Genomic DNA, 12,645 nt, shown 5'->3' on the forward strand with positions numbered 1-12,645 from the left:
GAAACACAAAGATAATAATTGCCACAGTATTCATCAACAATTAAATTATTCATATTGTTTAAGCTTCCAACTGACCAACTTGACCAACACTGATTAATACAGAGAGAGAGAGAGAGAGAGAGAGAGAGAGAGAGAGAGAAGGCTTACCTGATAGCTTTATATATGTCGTCCAACATTTCTTGATCAAAGTCTTCCCCACCATTCACTTTTTTCAGATTCCTTTTAAATTCTTCACATGTCATGGGATTATTTTGACGCTTTACATTATAATTGTGCTGATCAACATTCAACATTATTACTGCATATGCCAACGTGAATGCAGCATCTGCATTTGCAAATGGTTCACCATTGCATTTCTGTAAATTATTATACACCAATAATGAAGCTATTTGCTTTAGAGATGGCACTCTTAACTATTTACGAATTTTAATACAGTAGCCATGACATTTTAACACTCACATGCCAATGTTCTGCAAAATGCTCCATAATTAACGATATAAGTGGGGATTCTCCTGGTAGCCTGAAAGTTTCCAAGTACATACGCAAAGCTTCATCAATTCGCATATCAGAGAAGTCGAAAGATCTGTGAACAATACAAAAAAAAACATGGTAGCATCATAATAATCACAATAATAGAATGTATTAATCTCAGAAACTTCCATGTTTGTAACTAAGAGCCCTTTCCTCCGAATTGTTTTGATCAGTTATTCTTGCACTTTTCTACAGCACTAGTCTTTGAACATTTTTGTTCACATCTCTTCAGATCCATTTCAAAATGAAAGAAATGTGTTTAAAAACAGGTTTCATTTGCAAAATATTAGAATTATATTAAAATCTTTAGGAATGTTTTTCTAACATTGAAGTATGAATTAAAGTTAAAGGAAATCCTAAGAAAGCAGAAAGTCTCACTCAGAAACAAAGGCAGGAAAGAAATACATTTTTGAAATGAAAGCTCAAATTACCTTGGACATACAGTTTAAAACCTCTTCACTCCCCCTCCCTCCCCTCCGCCGCCAAAAAAGGAGGGAATCGACACCCACAAAATCCAAAGGATACAACACAACCATTGTGTAAGGCATCACAATGTTTGATGATTCAGGTAGAGGATCCTGGATTTTAGGGGGAAGGGTACAGGACTAGTAACTACTGTTAATGTCAATATAAAGAAGGTGGAAGGTGTATTGCAAGGAAAAAGAGGGAAAAAAGAAGATAAAGAATAGCAACAACAATGACGACAAAGAAACCATCCTTTACTGGTTACCAGAACACTATATAATTCAGTAATGAAATGGAATGAATAAGGCTGACAAGAACTGTAATCAAAACAAATTACGAAGTACTGTACATTATGTCCAGAAAAGGAAAGGGACTCCATTAAAATTAAATGTAAAGCACAAACATACTACAGACAAATCTTTCGCCAACACAATCTTGATAGAAACTAATTTGTAGGAGATAACTCTCACTTATTAGAAAACCTGTAGCAGTTTTTATGGAGAAGAAGACTGAGCCATGCGTAAATGATGGAGCAACTTCACACATTGGCCCTCACTGTGAATTACCACCAACACATTTCTAGTAACTGACGTGGAACTGATAACTAATCAAGATCAGCAGCGGAGGTACATTTTCTCCTAGGAACAATGAAAGTAGACATGAATGATTAAAGACGGCACCAAATATGTGAGCCGCAAAGTAAGAAATCTTGTTTCTCTGATTACCATATGATTGTCACAGTGGTTTGGTAGTAATAGAAGTATCGTCACTATGGATATACTGGAACAAAAAGGACATCTAATCTAATTCTTGATGGGTAACATTTGTACAGATGGTTACAGGGAGAATTATGGCCTGGAATCAGTCTTGTTTTCTTGAAGTCATTTCTGTAACAAGGTAAAATGTACTGCACAGTGACCACAGTATTTTTAGTCGTCATACTTTCGAGCCTGACAAGTACATGATAATGAGTATGCTGGATGGTGATCCTGATTATGACGACAATTATATACTTGTCACACTCAGAAGTTGATGTCTATAAATACTGTTTTCACTTTTCAATTTTCAATTTGTGTCACGGTGTTACACAAATTACTAAGAAAATAAAAGGCTAATTCCTTTCCATAATTTTACCTTTGACAGTATGATAAGTTATTAATGATGATTTTTAGATAAAAATAAGAAAATTAAATGAATGAGCTAGGAAGTGGTGACTGACACTTACTAAGTAATTACTAATTTCCTGCTACAGAGTGACTAAGTATTTTCAGTCACAATACTTCTAAGTGTGACAAGTAGGTACAGACATAGAAATAAAAACAATTAAATACTGGTTGATATCCTGACAAGTATTTCCATTTTGCTCTTAAATATACTTATTCACAGTAAACACCACGCCTGGTGGATTAGAAGTACAGCAAGTGCCTGAAAACAGAGGTCGCAGGATTGAACACAACTATAACGAATATTTCCAGTGTAAAATAGGAAAGTAAAAACTGAAATAAATATTTCATCATAGACAAATGAACTAATTAAGGAATAAAATTCCTAACCTAAAAGCTTAAAAGACAGTACAGACAAAATTATTTTCAATGGAAAAAAAGAGAAAAAAAAAGAAGAGCAAAATAAAATATTTTTAACAGATCATATTAGAACACACAAACCCGAAACCTAAACCGAAAGATTCAGATTATGTATGTTCTGAGATTAATAAACCACAGATCAAATAATCAAGTAGACTGCTACAAGACTGTCACAATAACATACTCACATATAAAGTGCCAAGACTAAATATTGTGTTAAGATTACATGTTGCTGTAGAATAGTTCCTGTGTCTGGAGTCTCTTTAAGGTGAAACAAATAAAGCAAAAACAAAATGAAAAGAAAACAATACATGTTGAATATATATTAATATAACAACACTAACTTCAAAATAACAGTCCTAAGCACATGACCCCATCATCATGTTGTTATTAGATCAACAATTTGGGAACATTGCAGGTGACTTCCAGCGGGGTGGTACATTTAGAATCAGACCATTGTTACATTCAGATATTATCTAGTGTTATTTCACATTGCTCCTAGTGATAATTCATCAAGAACATCACTGCTTCAATTTTTGGTTGAGTGGCAGCAGCGTGTCTTTTACTGACACTAGTCTATGATTTTAATTCCTGTAGGCTGACAGATGATAGAGGGCCAAACCAGTACAGGGAAACAGACCTGCTCCAGCAATGCCTGGTAGCACAGACGGCACAGTCTGTTCCATGCCTTCAGCTATTAAGTTTTATTGCCACGCTAGAATGCCTGGCGGGACAGCCTCGTGGATGCCATCTGCGTGCAGGCCAGCTATTGCTAGCAGTCAAGATGATTGTAGTCTGTGTCCTTTATCATAATTCGTAATAAAAAGCTACTTAACAATCTCAATCATCTCTAGTATCTTTTTCATAACTGGGGCGGCCAATATTTTGGCTTGCAGGCCATATCTGGGCACGAGTGCCAAAGCACTTAGCTGTGCTTCACATTGCCCCTACCGCCAAGCCATGCTGTCTGAGTGCAAGGAGGAGGAAAAGGGGAAACTGCGAACATGCTGCATTTAAATGAAATGCAGTTGCACTGCATGCTACTTTGTTTTATATTTTGCATTTCACAGCAACACAGATCACGGCAACACAGATCACAAACAAAACAAATTTTTAATATTATTTAATTAATTTTGGTGCATTGAAGACATAATTTTTATCTGGAACAAACTGCTGGCTCTTGGACAGATGCAGACTGTTTCACAGAATTCTGCACTTAAATTACCAAGTAATTGTCACGTAATTTAGTTTCATAATCCAAAAAAGGTCTTTCACACAAATATGTAGATCAAAATATTGTAGCACTTTTGTAACCTCATTATGGAGCTGTGGAAACTGAGGAAAGCACTGTAGATGTCTAGGACAGTTTCAACATAAAAAGATTTGTGATAATTGGAATTACCCTGTGGTCTATCAGTTACGTCTGCACATGCACAGAAATGTTTCCAACTGAAATGGCAAATGAAAACAGCTTAGAAACAGATATAAGACTGACAATGTTCTCAAAGCTTTATAAAAATTACTTTATAATTCTGTCTAGGCCACACTGAATTCTTCAAACCTTTCATTTTCTTTAATGCCAGTGAGCTTAGGGAACTGCACTGTCTTTGTCAGAATGTGCCACTTCTATAATGTGATTTTCTTTTTAAACGCATTCCCATCAAATCAGAAAGAAGTTACTTTCCAGTGTGTAGTCAAGTCCACTTAAAATGTGAAGTCTGCACTCCATTCCAAATGTTCTAGTTTTCACTCCTGCACCCCTGTTTCCTTCAAAAAATTAAACAGCAGCAAGTCTTAAATTGAGAAATCATTCCAGTGATACCCCTTGACTTAACCAGTGTACTTTGCAGTAATATATCAAATCTCCATACTCTCTCTTTAGTTCCATTGAAAACTATTGTAACAGTCAATGGAATAATGCAGAAATTTTACTATTCTTATTACCAATTTCTTCACAGGCTCCAGGCCTGCAAATTTAGCACAAAGTATTTTATTATGTGCAAAATGATGTATCTTGTCTGTTGATCACTGTAATCTTTTGCTCTTTCATTGTTAACTAAATCTTTAAATTTTTTCTGCATGGTACTGTAATGTAATTTCATAGTAAATGTACACTACCTGTCAAGATTCCTACAATATATCGCTAGACTGCCGCCTTTGTGGAAACAGCCATTGCACCAGTGAATGTCCTTCATACCACAAACAAATAGCGAAGGTTAAATAGTGCTGACAGCACAATTCTGCTGAACTGAAGAGATTTGTGACACCTGAAAAATGCCGTAACTGCAATGCTAAATGAAATGTCATGCTGTTCCAGGTACTTCTGAGAAGGAGCAAGCAATGCTGAGTGACAAGCCTGGGCTTGGCCAGCCCACACTCCAAGTGTGAAGTTTGGCATGCAGTAGCCAGTCCTGCCCTTAACGGTAAAAGTCTGCCTTGCAAGTACACAAGCTTCCCAGATCTGTATAGCTTTGCCACACATATTATGATATCCTGCTACTGCTGTCTTGCTGTGTTGTCCTTGCATTCCATTAGGAATGTGTTAATGAGTCGCCATGTCTCACCAATGTATACTAAGCAGCAATCACAGACCACCCCACACACAGGTGTTTGTGTGTGGGGGAGGGGGGGGGGGGGGGGGGGGCATGTGCAGCTTGTCTGCAGCATCCTTCATGGAGCCTAGTACATCTCTCAACTTTTCTGCTGGTTTGGTAGATTGAAATGATGCCCCCTCAGACTCCAAAACATGATCATAGATTCTGCAATTTCACCTTCAAGTAGCCTGTCTCATTAATATGGTGTATTCAGTTTGTGTAATGAGAGCAATGTGGAAATTCTCTGCTTAGATATCATACCACATTAGCAAAATATCACACAAAGGTGGACTAAAGAAACTATGATCCACTTTTGGAACAAGTGGCTATGACCAGTGAACAATACATAGCACTATGGAAATATATGATACAACTAAACAGAAGGACGAAATCTAACAACACAACCCACCCTCTTAACACATCTGCAGAATGTCATTCAAAGTGTGGTGAAGAATCTTCTACTGAGTAGACATTGAGCCAATTTTCTGCAGCAGCAACAAAATCCAGAGATGTCCTAGCGCCTATGACAGATGTTGCTAACAAGTTCTAAATGGCTCGAGTCTACAACCTTAGCTTTAAGTGTGAAATTAATATACATTGGCGAGACAAAGCGACCTACTGGAGTGCAGCTAAAAGAACATGGGCGCCTATGACTGACAACAAAGCAAGTCCCTAACAGCAAAGTATCATAATGAGTGTAACAACACTATACCGTTATGCAAGGCTTACACACTACCTAACTATATGTAAATGTAGGCTTCTGTGGTCATTGTAACAATCAATAAAATTCTTCTGTATTTGTGACCGCATTGTCAATTATAAAATTCTAACGTTTCAGTGACTACTGCTAGATGCCTTTCTCAGAGTATATTGCTAACAGCAGTTAGCAGTACATCCTGAGGAAGGCTGAAATGTAGGAATTTTATAGTTGGCAATGCACTCACAAATCCAGAAGAATTTTATTGACCACCTAACTATACTTTCGCCTTCACAACAAGGATAAGAGATATGGCTGTGATACACTATATAAAACCTGAGACAAGCCCTTCACGAATCATAAATATATCATCCTGATGAGGGGCCACTTCTACCACTGGCAGAAATATTTGTCTGTATCATAACTCACCAACATCTTCACTTACTCAGGAAAGTTTTAATGAAGATGATGACAGCTGAAAAATCCTGCTTCATATGTGTCTTTACAAATGTTCAACACATCAGTTACAAGCCCTGTGCCTGACACAAGAGAGTATTAGTAACTGTCATTACCTAAAAAGTGCTATAATCACTCACTTTACGAAACTGTCCAAAACCTGGAGATTGTTTCTATTGCTTATGTATTCGCCTATCATTTTTTTATCCAGGCGAGGATTCTCGCGTAAGAACTGGACAACTTCTTGAGGATCAAGAGGTGTTGAGAGAAGATGGTGGTCTTGCAGAAACTGGATACCTTTCTTCGGTTTTGAATTGAAATGTTCGGTTCCTGTAGCCAGCAACTGAAAAAGGAACAAAGGAAAAAATTACAAACAATAACTAAAAATTATTTTAACACCTAACATTTGAAGTTTATTAAGGTCTGACTTGGAATAAACAATTGTACTGCATTAGTTATCTTTTGCTAACACTGTATCTAAACGTTTATGGGCAGTAAAGAAAAATTAAAACATCATATTTTCCTAAAGATTGTTGCTACCATCCAATAATTAACATCTAATATATCATCATTACCTAATATTGCCCAAAAACATCAGGGACACTACATAACATTTTATCTTATACAGCAGGCTATAACTCTGTAATACACACATCAAAAGAAGTTTTGCATCACCTCAGTTCTAAGAGTTCCGGAACCTGTACAGAAAATTGGAGTAGAGATCAACATAAACACCATTTCTGTCCATTTTATTGCTCATGAAAACCACACATTGCATGTTGTACCACCATACAGCAAGGCCTTCAGAGGTGGTGGTCCAGATTGCTGTACACACTGGTACCTCTAATACCCAAGAGCACGTCCTCTTGCATTTATGCATGACTGTATTCGTCATGGCATACTATCCACAAGTTCATCAAGGCACTGTTGGTCCAGAATGTCCCAATCCTCAATTGTGATTTGGAGTAGATCCCTCAGAGTGGATGATGGGTCATGTTGTTCATAAACAGCCCTTTCCAGTCTATGCCAGGTATTTTTAATAGGGTTCATGTCTGTAGAACATGCTGGCCACTAGTCAAGCAATGTCTTTATCCTGAAGGAAATTATTCACAAGATGTGCACGATGAGGGTGCGAATTGTCATTCATGAAGACGAATGCCTCGCCAATATGATTGCACTATCGGTCAGATAACGGCATTCACATATCATAGAGCGATTACGGTGCCTTTCATGACCACCAGCAGCATACATCGGCCCCACATAATGCCTCCCCAGAACAGCAGGGAACCTCCAGCTTCTGCACCCACTGGACAGTGTCTCTTAAGGTGTTCAGTCTGACCGTGTTGCCTCCAGACACTTCTCCAATGACTGTCTGGTATAAGGCATATGCGACACTCGTTGGTGAAGAGAATGTGATGCCAATCCTAAGCGGTCCATTTGGCATGTTATTGGGTCCAGCTGTACCGTGCTGCACGGTGTCATGGTTGCTAAGATGGACCTCGCCATGGACATCAGGAATAAAGTTGCGCATCATGCGGCCTATTGCACACAGTTAGAAAAAGAAGGGTGACAGAGGCAGGTGGCAAACAGGAACTAGCAGATGTCAGGGAGAGTGCCAGAATGAAGGCTACATAGGACGGGAAATTCCCACCAGTGGTATTCAGAAAACCTTGTGTTGAAGGAAGATGGTGGAAAGGAGGCGGTGGAAAGGAGATGGTGATCTGGGTCTCAGAGGTTTTGAAGCTGTTTAATTCTATCATATTATACTGAATAGCACAATGTAGCAATCCACTTGGTCTTTGGTCATAGTTTGGAGTTGGCAATTCATTTAGATGGATAGTTGCTTTGGTGTTACATCAACATAGAACACTATGCAGTGACCACTGCCAAGTTGGTAAATGGCTTGCTAACTTTTGCAGGTGACCATTACTCTTCTGGATTATGCAGTTCTAGTGACAGGGCTCAAATTGAAGATGTTATACAGTTGTATGGAAGAAGTCTTACATGGGGGTCTTCCTCGAGAATACGACACCTGGCGCAGGAGCTGGGAACAGGAGTGGCATAGATATGGACAGGGGTGCACATCAGGGGTGTCCAAGAATTCAGCTCATGAGCTGTGTCTTGGCTCATGTGGCACAGCACTCATCCTGGCTACATACTTCTCCCATCACCATGCCATGCTGTGCTGTGAGTGGGAAAGGTGGAAACTTCAAATTTTATTTGCCAACACAGTTGCACTGCCCAAGACTGTTTCATGTTTCAAATTTCTCAACAACATAGGTCACAAACTAATCAAATTTCCAGTATTATTTGTTTTGGGCATGCTGAAGACATATTATAACTTTTATCTGGTACAAACTGTTGGCATACGGACACGAGCAGACAATTTCACAGATTTTCACTCAAGTTGCCATGTAATTGGGACATTTAGTTTCATAATTGAAAAAAGCTGATTCACACACATATGCTGACCAAAATATTGTACCGCTTTTGCAACCTCGTTATGGAGACATGGAAACTCTACCTGAGGGAAACAATGTAGATGTCCTGAACAGCTTTAACATAAAAGGAAATATCTTTAAAATGGGAATTACATTGCAGATCAATGAGTTACATCTGCAAGTGCACAAGGATGGTTTTAACTGAAACAACAAATGCTCTTGAAAATGGCTCCAAAGAAGATGTAAGGTTGGCAATGTCCTCAAAACATTTAGAAAACCTGATTCTGTCAAGGCCACAATGTATTCTTCAAACCTTGTTTTTTATTTAAGGTCAATGAGCTAAGGCAACTGGATTGTGTTGGTCGGAATTTGTCCCTTCTAAAATGTGAATTTGTTTTTAAAGCATCCTCATCAAATAATAAATAAGTTATTTCTCACCTTGCAATGTCTTACTGTCTGCAGTGCGAAGTCAAGTTCACTTAAAAGAGTGTAGTCTGCAATCCATTCTGGATGTCATTTTCATTCCTGCACTCTGTTTTCCTTCATAAATTCAATGACAGCAGGTTTTAAATTGAAAAATCATTCCAGGCATACCCCTTGACTTAAACACTGTACTTTGTAGTTACATATAGTCTCCACACTCTTTGTTCAGTGCTACCAAAAACTATTGCACAAATAATGTATGCAACTTCAGAAAAATTTCCGTTTGTACCACCAATTTTTTCTTGTGCTTCAATGCTTGCAAAATTTGTGCAAAGAGCTCCTTGCTGGATAGAACAATGAATCTAGTCTGTTTATCGCTATAATTTCTGCTCTATCATTGTCAAGTAAGTCTTTAAATTCTTTCTTCATAGTAATGTAATGTCATTTCATAGCAAATCTGCAGTAACTGAAAACTATGCAACTGCATAAAAGATACTGAGAATTCTCATACCTCTTTCTGTCATTCCTACTCATTTTTAAAGGCTTATAATAACAAATCACTGGACTGCCTCTTTCTTTACAAACAGCCACTGCACGTGTGAAGGTCCTTCACACCACAATCAAATAGTGAAGAATAAACAGTACTGACACCACGAATCTGCCATACTGAAGAGAGTTGTGCTGCCCTAAAAATACCATGCCATAATACTAAACAAAATTTGGCACTGTAATGGATACTTTTGTGAAGGGCAAAGAAAAGCTGAGATAGGCCTTGCCTTGTGCTACGCACACACACACCACAAATGTGGCTCACGTGCTTTGGCATGCCACGGCCAGCCCTGATGTATATCATAGACTGGATGTGTGACAGTATTCCACAGTAGAAGGAATGGAAAGGACAGTGGATAGGAAATTTTTATTTCAACCAATGACAAGAGGTAACCGAATCCACGTGGGAAAATGTGGTTTAATCGAACTAGTCCATGGTTCGGTCTTGGGTCCTCTGCTGTTCTTAATATATATTAATGACTTCCCAGTCTATATTTACGAAGATGCAAAGCTGGTACTTTTTGCCGATGATACAAGTATAGCTATCACACCTAGCAGACAAGAATTAACTGATGAAATTGTAAACAATGTTTTTCAGAAAATCAATGGGCTCTCATTAAACTCTGACAAAACACAGTATATACAGTTCCACACAGAATATGGAATGACACCATTAATAAATATAGACTTCGATCAGAAATCGGTAGCTAAGGTAGAATATTCAAAATTTCTAGGTGTATGCATTGATGAGGGGTTGAACTGGGAAAGGAAAAAAACTGAAGGTCTGCTGAAATGTGAGTTCAGCTACTTATGCTATTAGGCACATTGCAAATTTTGGTGATATACATCTCAGTAAATTAGCTTACCACGCCTATTTTCGTTCTCTGCTTTTGTATGGCATCATATTCTGGGGTAACTCATCATTGAGTAAAAATGTGTTCATTGCACAAAAGTGTGTACAGAATAACCATCCTGCAGACACTTATTTAAAGAGCTAAAGATCTTCATTGTAGCCTCACAATATATACATTCGCAATCCGAACAAATTCAAAAGTAATAGCAGTGTACATGGCTACAGCACTAAGAGAAAGGATGATCTTCGCTACTCAAGGTTAAATCTAACTTTGGCTCAGAAGGGGGTAAATTATGCTGCCACAGAAGTCTTTGGTCACTTACCTAATAGCAACAAAAGTCTGACAGATAGCCACATAGCATTTAAAAGGAATCAAGGATAACCCTTGCTTAGATCCCTTCGAGTAAAAAAAAAAAAAAAAAAAAAAACCTTTATTAAAATGTTGTGAGAAGATTTAGTAGGAACTGCACTCCTAACACTTTTTTTTAAATGTCTGATCTGAAATTATTCATATGCTCCTTAGAAGCCACAACTGCTTTAGTATTTAAATTTTATGGCATAAAATATAGTAAGCGAAACAAATTTATAACCTCTGTAATACAAAGACATAGTGCAGACTGCTTCACTTCACTGACATTTTAAAAGAACCGCTTCCCTTTGTAAGGCAGATGTACTGGTTGCAGTTTATGCACTTCTCTTCTTACCATGCTCATAATGATATGTTTGTGGTGGCAAAATGTCATCCCTGGTGGGCTAGTGATTATATTCATTGTATCTCTTGTCTAGACCTTGTTTTGGACGAGGCTTGTATATTTTTCGGCTTTTTGAGGTATGAGGCTCATTTTTCTAACAAAGACTCTCACTTTTTTGCTCTTCTCTTTCTGTCTGGACCAGCCAAAAGAACCTGTGCTAAAGACAGACAAAATTTTGCAGTTTGGTTTTCATGACAGTGTTTTTTGTGCAGAAACCAGCAGCTGACAACTGAATGATCTATGAAATGCAGTGAACATCAATGAAACCCACACAAACCAGAAACCTGTAACAGATAACAAATCTGATCTTCTGTTTGAACTGCATATAAAGATGAAACTTCCTGGCAGATTAAAACTGTGTGCCGGACCAAGACTCGAACTTGGGACCATTGCCTACCACGGGCAAGTGCTCTACCAACAGAGCTACCCAAGCAGGACTCACGCCCCATCCTCACACCTTTACTACTGGGTAGCTCAGTTGGTAGAACACTTGCCCGCGAAAGGCAAAGGCCCCAAGTTCGAGTCTCGGTCCGGCACACAGTTTTAATTTGCCAGGAAGTTTCATATCAGCGCACACTACGCTGTAGAGTGGAAATCTCATTCTGGCATATAAAGATGCTAATGTGCAACAAAGCTTTCCCATAAAAATATATAAAAAGTGCTGATAGAGCAAATGGACAACCATGTCCATTGAAGCCTAAATTGTGCTAGTACAATTTTAATGCAAAATTATTATGCATAGACATGAATTTACTGCTAACTGTCAATAGTACAAGACTGTATACTCTTTTCCAAATAACCATGCCCCATGTTTCTCCAAAATAATTCCATTTAACCTAATTGTGAGCAACTGACATGGCAATGGCACAGTGCTTTCATCTTTACAAAATTCAGTTCCTTGCACCATGACTTACTAGCTCTAGGTAGCAGCATAGCAAGAGAAATACATAATGCAGAACATGCATAAATGTTGCAGATCAGTTGGAAGCAAGGCAATAGACTCAGACCAGCAAAATAGATAAAAAATGGAGACCCATTATGATGTAGGCTCAGGTGGGAAGGATTAAAACAAACAGTGGACTTAGAGTAGACTCCTAATCATGCTTACTGCTCATATTCCAGTACTAGTCAATATTCCAATTTGTTGCTTGTTCGTTGTTGACCCTAAAGGACAACGTTATGCTTCACATTTGCAAGATATGAAATGCACCACTTATTGGCTTTTCCCCCAGATTCTGTACTGATACAGCTACAAAAAAAGTATAGCATGGTTGACTCATTCATATCTGGCTTTTCCCCCA

General features: G+C 38.2%; 1 protein-coding gene across 2 annotated transcripts in view; it reads right to left on the reverse strand.

The window, feature by feature from the left end:
- The window catches only part of LOC126334838 (Golgi-specific brefeldin A-resistance guanine nucleotide exchange factor 1), a 290,716-nt gene that overhangs the window by 175,464 nt on the left and 102,607 nt on the right, over window positions 1-12,645 (reverse strand). For both annotated transcript variants that reach the window (XM_049997502.1, XM_049997501.1), the window contains exons 14-16: window positions 6,467-6,669; window positions 460-583; window positions 148-356 (exon numbers count right to left, since the gene is read on the reverse strand). In XM_049997502.1, coding sequence (XP_049853459.1) covers window positions 148-356; window positions 460-583; window positions 6,467-6,669 — 536 coding nt within the window. The remainder of the gene's footprint in view (window positions 1-147; window positions 357-459; window positions 584-6,466; window positions 6,670-12,645) is intronic.

Source organism: Schistocerca gregaria, chromosome 2 (genome assembly GCF_023897955.1).
Source record: "Schistocerca gregaria isolate iqSchGreg1 chromosome 2, iqSchGreg1.2, whole genome shotgun sequence".
Taxonomy (NCBI): domain Eukaryota; kingdom Metazoa; phylum Arthropoda; class Insecta; order Orthoptera; family Acrididae; genus Schistocerca; species Schistocerca gregaria.